Genomic DNA, 17,945 nt, shown 5'->3' with positions numbered 1-17,945 from the left:
TTGCAAGAGGATTCAATATTAATAGGAAGAGGATTAGGAATTGATGTGTTTATGAATTCATGGTTGTTGGGCTTGGAATTTCACGTGAGAAGCATAGTGGCTTTTTGGGTTTGAACCTTTGAGTCTTTAGGATTTGCGTGAGAGATTTTTTTAACAGTTATCTATGAGAGTTAGATTGATGCAAAGAGGAGAATGGAAACAGAGCTACAGACCATGGGATTTTGAATCTGCACATAAAGAGTTTCAGATCTAAAAAAGGAAGTGGTTTTCTCCTTCTCTTCCTTTCAGTTAAGTTGTTGCACACGATTCAATCTGGATCAAAAAGTCAGGAACTGCAGTTCCTCCGTGGAGGTTTTGGACTCTTTCCAGATAAATATCCCTCTTGCTCTTTAGCTTCCAATACCATGTGAGGAACTGATAACGTTGTTATCCCAACCATATGCTGAGATATTTATATACTACTACAAGGGTGACCCATCGATACCAAAATGACTGCCTATCGGAAGAAAAAATATATAAATGCCAAAATGACTAATATTCCCTCTCTTGAGAGAGATCATTTTTTTTTTCTTTTTGAAAGGTAAGAGAAATTACTAATATACCCTTCAATGTCCCATTTGTGTAACAAATCATAAACAAAATAACAAAACACTGGATTTCTCTGACCAATGGCATTCTGAACGCACCTCGAACCTATCTTCATGACCAAATGTGGAGTTGGAGGCTCAGAATCTTGGATCTTTGCCTCCACATTTCTTTCCTGTGATGAAGAAAAAAAGATGGAAATAACATTAGGTGAAGAAGCAGAGAACATCAATGGTGGCTAAATTCAGTTCACACATCCTATAATGGACAGGTAACAAAACTTAACTTGTTAAGATTAAACTTAATTGCCAAGATTAGATCCACTATAATAGAAAAGAATGTAACTGATCCACAAAGAAATAGAATATGACCAAATTACCAAAGCATTATAAAAGAAAGATAGAATCATGCAAAACATACTTATCACATAACTCTATGATATTTGAGAAGGTATCAAATGTCAAGGCTAATAACAGAACCCAAGGGAGTGCTTACATAACTCCAGGTTGACTGGGACCTAGAACTATGGTAACCAGCCATCCTCCCTAATGAACAACTATATGACCACACCATTAAATTAGGTAAGAAAGTGTCGATAAGTACGCTAATTATGTTCATTTAATCCAGAATCACATGGTTTTCTTGGAATAGGACCAAACGTGAACTCTCACTCTGTCATGCAAAACCTAGTCAAGTATTTTTATTTTATTTTATTTTTTTTATTTGAAAGATTGGTCGAACATTTTTTGGTTCAGGAATTAGTCCAAACCCACCAAACCAGTTCAAAGCTTTCACCTCGATAGGACTGTCGGATTAGCCAAACCTCATTTTATCTTTTAAATGAAAAAGATTCATCATATACTATTTTATGAGGTGATTCATCATATACTTGTCACTGTATCAATGCAAATGTAGCTAACATTGACAACAGAATATTGGCTGATATGGGAATTAGTTTATGAACTATGAAATCCCAAGTTCTCTTTGGAGACATCATATGATTTCACGGAAGCTTTGCTTTTCTCAATTCCCAATGATGTTGGACTGTTGGACTGTAGGACTGTAGGATTAGCCAAACCTCATTATATCTTTTAAATGAAGAAGATTCATCATACACTTGTCACCATATCAATGCAAATGAAGCTAACATTGACAACAGAATATCAGCTGATGTGGGAATTAATTAATGTACCATGAAGTCCAAGTTCTCTTTTGAGACATCATATGACTTCACGGAGGCATTGCTTTTCTCAATTCTCAATGATGTTGGACTGTAGGACTGTAGGATTAGCCAAACCTCATTATATCTTTTAAATGAAGATGATTCATCATACACTTGTCATCATATCAATGCAAATGTAGCTAACATTGATAGCAGAACATCAGCTGATATGGGAATTAGTTAATGTACTAGGAAGTCCAAGTTCTCTTTTGAGACATCATATGACTTCATGGAGGCTTTGCTTTTCTCAATTCTCAATGTTGGTTTAAAAATTGAAACCAACATTCAGTTAATCACACTCAACAATAAAATCAGTCTTGAGATTCCGAGTTCAGCTCAGCCAGAGTTGATGAAAGATTCAGAGAAAATATACCCAGCTCGCGGAGATAGTCATAACAAAAATTAAGTGGTGGTAAATAAGTAATTATTCTTTACAATAAGAATTCATGGCAGCCGCCCCCTACGACGTTGATAGCTACAATCGTTTGATAGGATTTGACTATATAATGCCGAGGAGGAAAAACTAAAATTTGTGGGGCCCACCATGATCTACATGTCGCATCCACGCCGTCCATCCATTTTACCAACTCATTTGAGGAATGATGATGTATAGCAGGTCGTGGATAGTTTCATGTCCAAGATGGATCAGAGAAGGCCCAATCAGATGCACAAGTCATCAAGACCATCAGAACCTTAAAACAGACATATCTCGCAAACCGGAATGAGTTACTCGACGTACCATGTATGATTTTGGGGTATGACGAGGCACTTTAGCTAACCAACCCAGCATAGTGTTGAGGGTCAAATATTGCATATTAGACCCCAGTTATTACCTGGATTTACGAACATGACACTGCTTAACGGTTCATTTTAATCATGTTTGTGATGCAGGGTGTATTTACGAGCTTGGACTAAAAAAGATGCTAAATGCATAGAATTGACGCTCTAGAATCACCAAGGCAAGGGACAGACTCCAGGGGACCGAGATCGATGGAAGTGCATGCCAGATATCCAGGAAAATCGAGAAACTGAAGCTCAAGTGGCCCGAAATTGGTCCAAAATGCAAGATCATATGGTTCCCGCCATCCGATTGACACAAGACTTCATACATGTAATGGGTGCCATAAATTAACCGTACATATTAAATTTCAGCAATTGAAGATCTCTGGAAGTGGGCCAACGGACAGATCAACCCCTTAATTCACTAAGTGGGGCCCAACTGCTATCTGGATATGCTTCAAAATTATCCTTGACGGCTTAAAGAATATGAGAAAAATGATGGACGGTGCAGATTTCTGATAAGAATCATAGTGGGCCCTGCATATGGTGCATGTATATCATGTACATTGTATGTACGCCGAGCACCACGCCGCCTTCCAAATCCAAACAGCGCCCGCCCACGCCTGACCAGTTTCCAAAACAAAAACTGCACTTGCCATTTTCAGCTGCGCAACGAACGGCCACTGGCCGTTTTTGCAGACCTCTGTGGGACCCACACGTCACCCGTACGGAAAATCCGAGCCGTCCATCTTGTAGAGTGGCTCGAATACTACAAAACCTTGCTAAAATTTTACACCCATGCGTGCACACGTGTGCAATACAGAGGCCACAAACAGGCGGTTCTGCGACGTTCAAAATTGTTTTTATTGTGATTTCTTCTCTGGGTCGCGTCAATGGATGTTCAAAACCATCCATTCTTGACTGAAATTTCGTCATGAATGTAATGGACGGGGTGAATTTCCCTGAAAATACCTCCGTGGGGCCCACCGATCACAACAGCGAAGGAGTGCGAAAGCTTTCGCAGATCCGTGAAAACTGACTTTTCCAGGCGGTTGTGGCTCACCATATTTCATCATATGGCAGATCTAAACCGTCCATCATGTAGAGGGCTCAAAAACATCCTAAGGGACGGTGTTTCTTTGGAAATTGAGTGAGGAAAGTAGGGAGTTTTGAAGCTCCGAACTTGACTACGAACAAGCTTTCGCTATGGCTGCCCTCCACCGCCTCCAGCAGCTATAAAAGAAGGTTTTGGACGTGGGGAGAAGGCATTCAGATCTAGAGAAGGACTTTGGTTGGACGTGGGGCACAAGAGGGAGAGTAGAGTTTGTAGGGTTTTTATTTTTATTTTTCCTTTCTTGTAAGGTGTAGCTTAATCATGTTGCTAGGCTAAACCTCTTAGCTAGGGCTAAGAGGTAAAGCTTGTAGTGTGATTGGGTTGTTAGCTTTGCTTTAATTTATGGTTATTGAACTCTTGTGGATTTTAGTTTGATTATTAATGAATACTTTTAGTTTTTAATAGTTTATTGTGACTCAAATTACAGTAGATTTGCAATAGCTTTGAGTATGTTCTTTTCATTATGAGATTATGAACTTAAGAGGCCCTGTTGTTCACCATTGTCTCCTTGGCATGGTTGGGTGACGGAACCCCTTCCTAACTTTCACAATTCTCTTGTGATTGGCTGTGGGTTTGGTAAATTGTTGTTGTTTGCCATAGTCTCCTGGGCATGGTTAGGTGATGGGATCACTTCCAAATCTACACCAATCGTATCTGTTGATGATTAGATCCATGAGACATTCAGAGATCTGACAAATCTCTTCTTACCAACTAGATAGGATGGGACTCTGATTCCAGTTGTGTCTTGAATCAATACAAGGTAACTTCCCAATTGCTACAAGTGGATCCTTGGCACCCTAGTTCCCACCTTTATTTTTATTAGTTTTTAATTAATCTATTCACAATTATTCCCTCATATTCGCTTGATTTAGATTACATCTTAGTCTAGTTCTAGTTCTATTTAGTTTTAGATTACGTACAGGTTTCAGTCCCTTGGGATTCGACCTCGGTCTCACCGAGTTTATTACTACATCACAACCCTATACTTGGGGAGTGAACAAGTTTTTGGCGCCGTTGCCAGGGATTGACGGTTATGTTTTTCTGAAATTGACTAATTTTAGAATTAGGATAAGATTAGGATTTTCTATCTTTAGGTTTAGATTTTTCTGATTTATAGAAACTAACCTGTTTTCCTATTTTGTAGGATCCTGACATAAACTTCTAAATTGGTAATCCCTTTCTAATTCCTCTACTTTTTCTATTTTTAGAATTAGGGTTTGAGTTTTAGAAATTTTCTAATTCTAGGCTTTTTTTTTAATTTTAGAAATTTTCTATTTTCTAATTTTAGAAATTTTTCCCTTTTTAGAAACTAACATTACTTTCTATTTTAGGATTATGTTTTTTTAGAATTTTCTAACTTTAGGTTTAGAACTTTCCTACTTATTTTTAAAAACTCTCTAATTTTAGGTTTTATTTTCTCCTTTTAGAAATTTTCTAATTTTAGTGTTCTTCTATTTTTTAGGAACTAGTTTATTTTTAGAAACTTTCCTCTTTTGTTTTTAGAAACTAGGTTAGTTATTTCCGTTTTTTGAAATTCTTTCTAATTTTAGAAACTAACTCATCTTTCCTTTATTTTATTTTTAAAAACTTTCCTTTTTAAGAATTAGTTTATTTTTAGAAACTTTTTAATTTTAGGTTTAGATTTTCTATTTTACAAACCTTCTAGATTTAGGGAACTTTCTTTTTTAGAAACTAACTTTCTATTTCAATTGTAGGAACTTTCTAACTTTAGACTGTCTATTTTAGAAACTAATCTCTTTTGTTTTCTTTTGCAGGATCTTAACATAGGAACTTCTCATTTGGTACCTTCTTTCTAACTTCTCTTCCTCTTAATTTCCATATTGCTGTAGGATCTTTTCTTTTTCTTAGGATTAGATTAAGAGTTTGGGTTTCACCATGTATATGCATGAGTGGGAACGTCAGTATGCTGAGAAGAATAATATATATTGGGATGATAATTATGATAGAAAACAACCTATGTCTCAAAACTTTTCTGAAACTATCATCGAGAACCGATCGGAATATAAAGATCCACCGGTTAAGAAGTCCTTACGTGATCATATGCAAGAGAACAATTACGCCCCACGGATTAACGAAACAGTACGTGAGTGTTGGGGTTATCATAACTATGGGAGTGAGAATTATTATCATCCATCCGATAAAAAAAAACAATGCGTGATTATATTATGAGTAATAATATGTATTACCAACCATCAGATTCTCCCACCTATGATCCGTATGACTGTAATCAGTAGAAACATCAAAATTGGGGAAATGAACCAACAACATGTTATAATAATTATTCTCTTGGATCCCCTACCTTTGAGATCCAACCAGAAATGATCCAAGAGGATTCAATTCAGCGTAACATGGCCTATCTTGTGGAAATTAGAAAAGCAATGGAAGCACTCAATTCGCGCCTCGATAGGATAGAGGAAGCTCGCTCATCCCAACCACAACCCAATCCAGAAATACAATGCGAGGAAAGTGATCTTCACTCGCTTTTGAAGAATTCTAGAATTTGGAATGAATAGTTGGATTGTGTTAATGAGCATATGATTCAATTCCCTGATGAGTCGATCTCGATGACGATCCAAAGGAATGGTCAAGAGACGTGGGTATCTTTTAAATACAATGATGATGACACACCTCCCTCACATGACACACAGCATTTCAATGATGAGATAAATGTTAATTTATTCGAACCTCAACCTAATTCAGGAATGGAATGTGAGGAAAACGATCTCATCCCGAGTATGCACTACTGGACGGAATTAGACAATGATGCATATTGGGATGACTATTATGAACGTGCAACCCAAATTCCCCTAGAATCAATCTCAAGTTTGGTCCAGGTCAATGATCAAGCCGTACACGAAGTGGTTGGTCATAATGAGCCACTCCCTTCACCTGACATGTCTAATTTAAAAGTGGAGGATGAGCCCCTTATAACCGACCCTTCTAACTCTTATGAAACATGTTTGGACCACTCCTCTGAATCAAATAATGACGTGATTCAAGAGAAGGACAAGTTGCTCGCTACGATCCTGGAATTTGAAACCACTCAGTTAAGGCCAGCATCTAAGCTGTACATGTTTGACAATTCAACACCTCAATTGAGTAGTTTCAATGAACAGAGTGATCACATAAATGCTTCCCCTATTGATTCTTAATCTGTCTGTGCAGGACTGAAGCAGGAGAGTGTACCTCCATCTACTTTCAAGGATGATGGATTCCTTGGGCGGATCATCATGAGCTCCAATGAGGAAAATAAGTCATACTCAGCTGAACTTCTCAACTCTTTGGATGATTGCTTAGCACACTTTGCAGATTCAAACGATCTCATGTCAAAAGACAAAGTGGATGCCTTGCAAGACAACATCTTGGTAGTCATCACTGACCGAGAGAACCCTTATTCTGAAACCCCTTCTTCCCCTGATCTTAAATGCTTACCATTAAAGGAGGAGGAGCTGACAATGGAACCGAAGTCTGATACTTCGGAATGTGTTGAGACTACATCACTTCTTGCGAAGTTTTCTGAACTTTATTTACTTGTAGTCTCTGATTCACCATGGGATAATAATACCGAAACTTCTTCTGTCACAGGTGAATCGTATATACTCTGAATACCTCAGGCGAATCGACAACAAATTTTTGATAAGGTATATAAGTTTCTTTGGAACGTCATGCTCCAGGGCATCCAAGCCTATTGCAAAAAGGGCTTTTGGATGATCTTGTTGAGAAACCTACTGAGAAACTTATCAAGATATTGGCCGGAAGAGGAACCTTGCGATATGATCGAGTAGTTTTTCCCTGTTTTCATAGGACTAGGATAGTTTGCTTTATGCTGTTTTAGGATAGACAATTTTATGCCATTAGGTTAGCTTGCTTTCTACGTTGTCTTAGGATAGTTGTTTTTTTATCTCTTATGCTGACCGGCTCTCACGCTGATATATCTTTGGAAAAAGCTTCTTGAGCCCTTCGTCCAGGTACTATCTTTCCATCACTTCTCTTTCAATTTCATTGTCTCATGTACATTGCATGCTCATATCTTTTGCATTGAGGACAATGTAGATTTTAGGTTGGGGGTGAGAGATTAGGTGTCCTAATCAGTGTTTTCTTGGTCTTGAGTGAAATTTGTGAAAAATTTTCAACTTTTTCTAGACTTTCGTGTGAAATCGAAGTGATTTTGAAAGATAGTCGTGATTTGGGAAGTATAAGATGACAGTTTAGAGTCCTTTTGAAAAAGTCTGCCTTTCTTCATTGACAATTGCCCATTATATAAGTAGATTACAAGCTATTTAGGGAAGAAATACAATACAAGCTATTTAGGGAAGAAATACAAGCTGATCTTCAGCCCCTACCATATATACATCTATCTAAATATACTGTACAGCTAATATATCCTAATTAAGGAAGGAATAAATCTGTATAACTGTCATATCAGTCAAAGCTGTAGATATTAGCTGTAAATCTGCTATTAGCTGTAAATCTGCTGTAAATCTGTAAATTTGTAAATCTGTAAAGCTGTAAATCTGTAAAGCTCTAAATCTGCTGTGTAGATTGATATTTCCTTTGACATCCCCCCTCAAATTGATGCTGGTAAATCGACAAGCATCAATTTGCTAACGAGAAAATGATGGCGCTGACGTGGCATGGATTTTGTGAAGATATCGGCGATCTGCAAAGTTGTGGAGATATGTGGAAGAGTGATGACTTGATGATCATAGGCTTCCCTGATTGAGTGACAGTCAACCTCGATGTGCTTGGTGCGTTCGTGATAGACTGGGTTTGCGGCAATTTGGATGGCACTAGTGTTGTCAGCATGGAGTGGAGTAGGATGTACGGGAATGAAACTGAGCTCTGTGAGGAGACCACGCAGCCAAATGATCTCGGAGCATGCTGCAGACATGGCTCGGTACTCGGCCTCAGTAGATGATTTGGAGACGTGGTCCTGCTTCTTGCATTTCCAAGAGATAAGGGCATCACCAAGAAACATACACCAGCCGGTAGTAGATTTCCTGGTGTCTGGGCAGCCAGCCCAGTCAGCGTCACTATAGGCTTGTAGCTGAAGTGAAGAACCGGAAGGGAAGAATAAGCCACGAGTAGGTGTCCCAAGAATGTAGCGAATTATGCGGCGGACTGCAAATAGATGGAGATGCCTCGGTGCTTGCATGAATTTGCTGACGGTATGAACAGCATAAGAGATGTCTGGTCGGGTAATGGTTAGATAGATAAGACTACCAACAAACTTCCGATAGGTAGTAGGATCCTCAAGAAGCTCCCCTTCGTCACGTCAATATTTCACATTAAGTTCCATGGGGGTGTCAACCGAAGTAGCGTTGGTGAGATCGGCTAGCTGAACCAGATCTTGACTATACTTGTGCTGATGCAAGAGGAGACCGTGCGGCTGATGATGCACCTCTAAACCCAAGAAATAGGTGAGCTGGCCAAGATCTTTCATGTGAAATGTAGAATTCAACAAAGTCTGAACCGCAGAGATTGCCTCCAAGTCAGAGCCAGTGATGACGATATCGTCCACATAAACAAGGAGGACGACGATACTTGTGGATGTCCTTTGTAGAAAAAGAGAGGAGTCATACTGACTTTGAGTGAAAGAAAAACTAAGCAAAGTGGATCGAAACTTCTCAAACCATACTCTTGGTGCCTGCTTCAAACCATACAAAGAACGTTTCAGTTTGCAAACATCAGTAGGTGAGGAAGTGGGCATACCAGAGGGAAGTTTCAAGTAAACGTCTTCCTTGAGATCACCGTGGAGAAATGCGTTCTTAACATCCATTTGATGTAACGGCCAGGCTTGGGATGCAGCAAGAGCGAGTATAGTTCGGACAGTGGTCATTTTGGCGACCGGTGCAAAGGTCTCATCATAGTCGAGACCATATTCTTGTTTGTTGCCAAGTGCCACTAACCGAGCTTTGTAACGATCTATGGACCCATCGGAATTAAGCTTGATAGAAAACACGAACTTACTGCCAAGGGGTTTCACGGAGGAGGGACATGGAACAACATCCCATGTTTGGTTTTCTTCAAGTGCGAGAAGTTCGGTTTCAATTGCTTTTCGCCAACACTCATGCTCCATTGCCTGTTTATAAGATGAAGGAAGAGAAATAGACGACAAAGTGGCTGTGAAGGATGAAGGAGAAGAGAAACCAAACCTATCTGGGGGTCTACGAACCCGAGTACTGAGTCGGAGAGAGGGAGGTGCAGGTGCTGAAACAGGAGCAGCAGTCGGGGAAGAAGCTTGAGGGGGCTCAGGAGGTGCTGAAGGTTGGTAGGAAGTGGCGGTGGAGCGTCGTCGATACACTAGGAGAGGTTTAGAAGGGACTGGATCTGCAAGAGAGTTAGGAAACATAGGCAAAACAGAAAATGAAGGAGAAACATGATCCTGATGGGTAGAAAAGAAATATTGATTTTCGAAAAAAATCACATTTCTAGAAACTCGAATGCGACACAGATTTGGATCATAGCAAAGAAAACCTTTCTGCTGTACTGAATATCCTAGAAAAGCACATTTAATTGACTGAGTCGTAAGTTTTGTGCGTTCATGTGCAGGAAGATGAACATAACAGACACGGCCAAAGGTACGAAGGTTAGAATAAGTTGGAGGGTGACCAAATAACCTGGTGAAAGGTGAGTCATGGTTCAATGTGGGAGAAGGCAATCTGTTAATGAGATGGACAGCAGTGGAAAGAGCTTCACACCAAAATCGAGAGGGCGTGGAAGATTCTAACAGAAGAGTGCGAACCACATCAAGAAGGTGACGGTTCTTCCTTTCAGCCACTCCATTTTGTTGAGGTGTCGAAGGGCAAGACTGTTGAGAGATGATGCCATGATTCTATAGGAAGTCCTGAAACAAATGAGACATATACTCACCCCCATTGTCAGAACGAAGGATTTTGACATGGGCCGAAAATTGTGTCTGAATATATGCATGAAAAATCTTAAAAACAGAAAATACTTCGTCTTTGGAATGAAGGAAATAAATCCATGTGAAACGACTATAGTCGTCAATAAAAGTGACAAAGTATTTGTAATTAGCATGCGAAGTGACTGGTGCCATACCCCACACATCACTATGTATCAGATCGAAAGGTTTGACAACATGCGGTGTGTGAAAAGGAAAGGGTAGAGTTTTACTTTTGCCAAGTCTGCAAGAATTGCAATCAAACTGAACAACACTAAGAGATGGTGTTTCATTATTCCCAAGAAAACCAGATTTCAATAAAGCATGAAGTACATTAGAGTTTGGATGTCCGAGACGTTTATGCCACGCTCGGTAATCAACATGAGCAGAATTACAAGCGACAAAAGGCAAAGAAAAAGAAGACAAAGGAAATTGAAGAGGAAAAAGACGTCCCACTTTAGGCCCCCTCGCGATCATCCGCCCTGACTGTTGATCCTGCACAACACAACCAAATTTAGAAAACTCTACTTTACAATCATTATCAACTAACTGACGACGGACACAAGATTGGTGGTAAGACCGGGAGATACGAAGACATCAGTGAGAGAGGAGGAAACATCACCAGTGGCCGTGATAGGTAAATGATTGCCATCAGCAGTATGAATTTTGAGATTTCCAAAATATTTGTTTACATTGGTAAGAGAAGCAGCATTGTTTGTCATATGATGGGAAGCCCCGGAATCAAAGTACCAAGGAGATGATGTAGTGAAGGGTTTACCTGAGAGTCCTAAAGCTGAAAATGCAGAAATGATCATTTGTTGAATCATGTCAGGGGTCACGGGTTGGACTGAAACGGGAGCAGGAGCAGGAGCACTTTGTGTTGTATTCACCAAACTACCCGCACTAGAAGAGCCAACTGAGACAGTATATGCTGTCTCCGATTTCTTGGGGGGTCGAGTTGGGCATTCCTTGATGATATGGCCATCCTTTTTGCAATAGTTGCAGAATTTTCGGGGACAGTTTGCAGCATAATGACCAAATCCCTTGCAACAGAAGCACTGAACAGTGCTCATATCCCTGCTTCGTGGCCTGCCTTGTGCTGCATAGGCTACAGGAACAGATGTAGATCGTCGTTGTTCCATGGTGGTTTGAGTGAGAAGGCGCTGTTCCTCGCGAAGAAGATCATTTAGGCATGTATCTAAGGAGGGGACAGATTCTCGGTTCATAAGATTGGATCTGGTGCCTTCAAATTCAGACCTTAGTTTCATTAGAAATTGATCCCTCTGAGTAGTTTCATGGACAGATTGAACAGAACTAAGACCTTCGGATGGTAAGTCAGCATAAACTATATCAGTGTATTCAGCCCAAAGATTAGTGAATCTAGAGTAAAAATCAGAGATAGAAAGACTATCCTGTTGGAGAGTGGCCAATTCATGTTCAAGCTGGAAACGACGAGCAGTGTTTTGTTGACTGTAGACCTTCTTCAGGTATGTCCACATCTGAGCTGCAGTCTGAGAAGATCGAAGGTTCAAGATGATGTTGGGTTCAACGGATCCCAAAATCCATGCCATAACTTGTGCGTCCTTGACTTCCCACTTGGTGTGTCGGTCTTTGTTTTTGTCTTTGTCAGGAGCTAGGTTACTGCCATCAACATGTCCCCACAGCTCCTTACCTTTGACGAAAATCCTGAAATGAAACGCCCAAGCAGAGTAGTTCTTGCCATTGAAACGAATCAAAGAAACATCAGACTTATCGGAAGACATGAGGTCAACCGAACTAGAACAAGAATAACCGAGACTAAGAAACTTGAGAGCACGAGACAAATGGAAATTTAGAGCTATAGCTTTGATACCATGACAGTTTAGAGTCCTTTTGAAAAAGTCTGCCTTTCTTCATTGACAATTGCCCATTATATAGGTAGATTACAAGCTATTTAGGGAAGAAATACAATACAAGCTATTTAGGGAAGAAATACAAGCTGATCTTCAGCCCCTACCATATATACATCTATCTAAATATACCGTACAGCTAATATATCCTAATTAAGGAAGGACTAAATCTGTATAACTGTCATATCAGTCAAAGCTGTAGATATTAGCTGTAAATCTGCTATTAGCTGTAAATCAGCTGTAGATATTAGCTGTAAATCTGCTGTAAATCTGTAAATCTGTAAAGCTGTAAATCTGTAAATCTGTAAAGCTGTAAATCTGCTGTGTAGATTGATATTTCCTTTGACATAAGATACAGAATGTTGGTGATTTACAACTCTTGAATTTAGCTGTCTGATAGATTCCACGGTTGAGTTCGAATTATCAATCCATGATTAGAAGTTTTAAACATTGTTTGAATCATGATTTCACATGTCACATCTCGCTTACACATTGAGGTTTTAGTCGATATTGAAGGATTAACTTGGTAATCACTAAACATAAAAGGAACCAACCTGAGAAAATTGAATGGATTGGGCAAACAGTCTTTACCATAGGTTTGCTCCCTATAAGTGAGGATTCGATTCCCCATGGATGATATGTGAAAAAGGGTTGGGTGTACAGTCTTTACCATAGGTTTGCTCCCTATAGGTGAGGATTTGATTCCCCTTCTTAGCGTTACTTTTAATGAAAAAATCAAAAATTAAAAGAATGAAAAGATGATGTTTGAGGCAAGTTTTGGTTATCATAAATTCTCTTATTGGTTACCAATGATATCCTAAAATAGAGAAGTGAATTTTAATGTTGATAAGTCCAGATTAGACTATACATCCATGGAATTCAATGTTTAGAATTATTCTAATTGATGGACTAATACTTTGAACTTAATTATGAAGTTTACCGTGTGCTTGAGTCTAGGAGAGAATTATGCCCAACATTCATGAATCTTAGATTTTTCGTATCTGAATCGTTTTTCAAAATATCACTCGGTTTCACAAGAATTGTCTCATAATTCTCAACTTATTTTTCGCATACTTTGCTCGGGACTAGCAAAATGCTAGTTAGGGGTTGTGTTGAGGGTCAAATATTGCATATTAGACCCTCAACACAACCCCCAACCAGCATTTTGCTAGTCCCGAGACCCAACCCTTTCCGAATGTCAATCATGAGTAATCGAACCTTCACCTATAGGGAGTAAACCTATGGTGAAGTCCATTCGCCCAACTTTTTTTAAAGGCGGGCTGGTTCCTTTCATACTTAGTGATTACCAAGTTAACCCTTCAATATCGACTAAAACCTTAATGTGTAAGCTGGATGTGACATGTGAAATCATGACTCAATCAATGTTTACAACTTCTAATCCTTGATTAACAATTCAAACTGAACTGTGAAATCTAACAGATAACTGAATCCAAGAGTCATAAATCCAACATTACGTATCTTATACTTCTCAAATCACGACTATCTTTCAAAATCACTTCGAATACACCAGAATGTCCAAAAAAAATTTGAAAATTTTTCACAAATTTCACTCAAGACCAAGCAAACACTGATTAGGTAACCTAATCTCTTACCCCCAACCAAAAATCTACATTGTCCTTAATGCAAAAGATATGAGCATGCAATGTACATGAGACAATGAAATTGAAAGAGAAGTGATGGAAAGATAGTGCCTGGACGAAGGGCTCAAGAAGCTTTTTCCAAAGATATATCAGCGTGAGAGCGGGTCAGCACAAGAGATAAAAAAAACAACTATCCTAAAACAATGTAGAAAGCAAACTAACCTAATGGCATAAAACCATCTATCCTAGAACTGCATAAAGCAAACTACCCTAGTCCTATGAAAATAGGAAAAAATTACTCGATCATACCGCAAGGTTCCTCTTCCGGCCAATATCTTGATAAGTTTCTCAGTAGATTTCTCAACAAGATCATCCAAAAGCCCTTTTTGCAATAGGCTTGGATGCCCTGGAGCATGGCGTTCCAAAGAAACTTATGTACCTCATCAAAAATTTGTTGTCGATTCGCCTGAGGTATCCAGAGTATATACGATTCACCTATGACAGAAGAAGTTTTGGTATTATTATCCCATGGTGAATCAGAGACTACAAGTAAATAAAGTTCAGAAAACTTCGCAAGAAATGATGTAGTCTCAACACATTCCGAAGTATCAGACGTCGATTCCATTGTCAGCTCCTCCTCCTTTAATGGTAAGCATTTAGGATCAGGGGAAGAAGGGGCTTCAGAATAAGGGTTCTCTCGGTCAGTGATGACTACCTAGATGTTGTCTTACAAGGCTCCCTATAGGTGAAGGTTCGATTACTCATGATTAACATTCGAAAAGGGTTGGGTAACTGGTCTTCACCATAGGTTTTCTCCCTAAAGGTGAAGATTTGATTCCCCTCGGCGTTATTTTTAATGAAAAAAAAAAATCAAAAGTTGGTAGAATGAAGAAAAGATGATGTGTGAGGCAAGTTTTGGTTATCATGAATTCTCTTATTGGTTACCAATGATATCCTAAAATAGAGAAGTGAATTTTAATATTGATAAGTCGAGATTAGACTATACATCCATGCAATTCAATGTTTAGAATTGTTCTAATTGATGGACTAATACTTTGAACTTAATTATGAAGTTTACCGTGTGCTTGAGTATAGGAGAGAATTATGCCCAACATTCATGAATCTTAGATTTTTCGTATCTGAATCGTTTTTCAAAATATCACTCGATTTCACAAGAATTGTCTCGTAATTCTCAACTTATTTTTGCATACTTTGCTCGGGACTAGCAAAATGCTGGTTGGGGGTTGTGTTGAGGGTCTAATACATAGTCAGGTTGCCCACGCCGAATTTGCGAGATTTCATCATACCAACGGTCGAATTCCATGTTTATTTCCGTTTTTACTATTTTTAGTAAGTTTTGGTTTAATTGTAACTCTTCATCCTTTGGGCTTTAGGAGTTGTGTCCAACATGAAAAGTGTTTAGAAAAAATAGGAGAATAACGTGGTTAAGCCACATAGGACACTTACTATAAATAGAAAATTTACTGTTTATAGTAAGTTACGAATTTTAGGGAGTTTTAATTATAGTTTAACTCCTAAACCTTTTCCAAGGCTTGGTATCCCTATTTAAAAGGTTGTAGACTTGTTTAATTCATTCATCAATCAAATTACGAATTTTATAGAATTTATTTCTATTTTCTTGCTTTTTCCTCATGGATTTGAGAAGTTTCTATGAGGAGTCCAGAGAAGCTCCGTGGATTCGGAGTAGTTATCCTTGAGGAAGACGGTGATTGACCTCATCACGTTCATCCCTGCGTCAATTATCCACCCTATTTCCTGTGGTGTGGTCCACTTGAGCTTATAATCTGCCTCATTTTGTGTTTCATGCCCTAAAATGAGCTGGTAAAATGGATGGACAGCATGGATTAAATACATACATCAAAGGAGGACCCATAGATTTTACTCATGCAATCCTATCCGATTTCGAAAAATGCAAACTGCAATTTCTAGACATAAATACTCAGGTACTCCCCTCTCTTCCAGACAGTGGTGAGTTATCATTGTTGATTTACCACCATTTACTGTGGAAAATGGAAAAACAAACAGCCCTTATGCTCATTGATCGCTATACACACATGATGTTGAAGCAGCTTCTCAGTGTCAGAGAGACACGTTTGATGAATCAAAAGCAAATCGGCTTAATGATCCAAAAATTCTTCAAACAAATAGAAGAATCCTAGTCCAACTGACTTGCATCATTGCAAACATAGCTGGCCAAAAACACAATCCTGAATGTACCTTTTTTTTAAGATAAACATTTTATTTTGGTCCGGGCTTCAAACCCACTGGAGAAAACAATCCCAGGTCATGCCTCTTGAATGTACCGTAATGAATATGCTTTACGCTTTCGCTTTTTTATTTTAGTTCCAGGTTTGAGAAATCATCGAATAAACCTATTCAACTCGACACTGAAAGGTGGTACACTATGCAAATCTATTTGGAGTTCTAGACTAAGAAGAGTGAGAACTACCTTCCCTAATCAATGATGCGGTGAAAATGGTGGGGCAGTTTTTTCCCAATATGTTTATAATCATAAAGTTCATTCAAATCAATGCCTTTTGACATTGTAAAATGAGTAACTGAGTAGGAGAGATTGTCAATGCAAGAATGTTTGAATAACTAAAATGAGTAACCGTGTAAACAGAATCCATCTGCATTTCTTTTACCGCAACCAAAAGTTCATTTATGAAAAATATCAGAGTATATTTAATCAAATGATTTTAAAAAGAAGAAGAAAATAACAGGTAGCATGACAGCATAATCTGGCTATCCATAACAAACATTTATTTGACACTTGAAGTGCGATTACATATAAAGGAACTGCAACATGACATAGCTTTCATGATGAAACGTCTATACCATCCTCGCATTCCACACTAGAAATCCAGAAGCACTGAAAGTTCAACAGCACCTCTTCTCAATTGCCAGCAGTGGGCATTTCTCAATTGCCCGCAAAAGATCGCATGAACGAGAAGACTAAAGTTAGAAGATAGAGATTATTATAAAACACCAGTATGGAGTAAAAAAGGCCTTGCATGTTCCATATTTACACCAAAGTAATTTCATAAAGGCTTCATTGGAGTGGTTTTTTTTTTTTGGTTTTTTTTTTTTTAAAGATCCATCTCTCCGCTAACCTCGCCAATTCAGAATCCATTAATATAAGCCTCCCCAAAATATATTCATTTGCAATAACAGAGAATTTGAGCAACTGATAGAAGAAAACCATGGAAAGGAAATGTACCAGATCATTAGCTCCATGGCTTCCGCCATTGCTGCTCGAAAATCTCCAAGCTAGTGTCGTCGCCAGCTTTGCTGTAGTTCAACTTCCCTAATGCTGCTCCCTTCCTGATCTGCTTCCGTACAAGATTTTTAAATTAGATAGATCTCCCTAATAGATAAGGAATCAAGATCTAGACCTTTAATTGGACATGCAAAAGCCGATCTAAGTACTGAAAGGCCAAACAAACTATCGAAACTGCTAAACATAATCTAAATCAAAACAAGCGAACTGAATCTCATCAAATGAACTGAATCCGAACGATCTCGATAATTTTCTTAACCGAATTCGACCACGGTTTACCGAAATTCAACAGATTGAATGAACCTTCTCCGATCCAATCTCTTCCATTTTCAACAAAATTCAAAATTTCCCAGCAAATCAACCGCATTCAAGACAGAAAACTCAAAAACAACCAGACAGTGCACTCTACGAGGAGATTTTCCAAAGGATTCTAGACTACAGGGGCTGTAATGAAGGAGGAAGCAATGAAAGAGCATCAAATCGCTGAAATTTTCTTACCTTTGGAAGGTGCTGATCTTAGATTTGTAT

The 17,945-nt window shown here is 38.7% G+C and overlaps 2 protein-coding genes across 3 annotated transcripts in view; both read right to left on the bottom strand.

The window, feature by feature from the left end:
* Positions 1-17,472, bottom strand: part of LOC131242202 (protein CELLULOSE SYNTHASE INTERACTIVE 1-like) — a 34,244-nt gene extending 16,772 nt beyond the window's left edge. The window contains exons 1-2 of one of the 2 annotated variants that reach the window (XM_058240698.1): positions 17,358-17,472; positions 687-760 (exon numbers count right to left, since the gene is read on the bottom strand). In XM_058240698.1, the coding sequence (XP_058096681.1) occupies positions 687-703 (17 nt within the window). In that variant the 5' untranslated portion in view covers positions 704-760; positions 17,358-17,472. Of the gene's footprint in view, positions 1-686; positions 761-16,925; positions 17,186-17,357 lie in introns of those variants that run through there. The other variant, XM_058240699.1, reaches the window with a different exon arrangement.
* Positions 10,892-12,214, bottom strand: LOC131242203 (uncharacterized). Its single transcript, XM_058240701.1, has 2 exons — positions 11,405-12,214; positions 10,892-11,121 (listed from the first exon to the last, which is right to left on the bottom strand). The coding sequence occupies exons 1-2, from the start codon at positions 12,195-12,197 to the stop codon at positions 11,084-11,086; spliced, it is 831 nt and encodes a 276-aa protein (XP_058096684.1). The 5' UTR covers positions 12,198-12,214; the 3' UTR covers positions 10,892-11,083.
* Positions 17,473-17,945: the final 473 nt, after the last annotated feature.

This window comes from Magnolia sinica, chromosome 4, assembly GCF_029962835.1.
Source record: "Magnolia sinica isolate HGM2019 chromosome 4, MsV1, whole genome shotgun sequence".
In the NCBI taxonomy this organism is placed as follows: Eukaryota; Viridiplantae; Streptophyta; class Magnoliopsida; order Magnoliales; family Magnoliaceae; genus Magnolia; species Magnolia sinica.
This window is presented reverse-complemented; position numbering and strand designations above follow the sequence as displayed.

Bases quoted from the DNA above. Each gene is read 5' to 3' on its own strand.
- LOC131242203 (XM_058240701.1), bottom strand. From the start codon at position 12,197: ATGGCATGGATTTTGGGATCCGTTGAACCCAACATCATCTTGAACCTT. The intron at 11,122-11,404 runs GTAAACCCTTCA...TGTGTTGTGCAG, and splicing joins TTCAGCTTTAGGACTCTCAG to GATCAACAGTCAGGGCGGAT.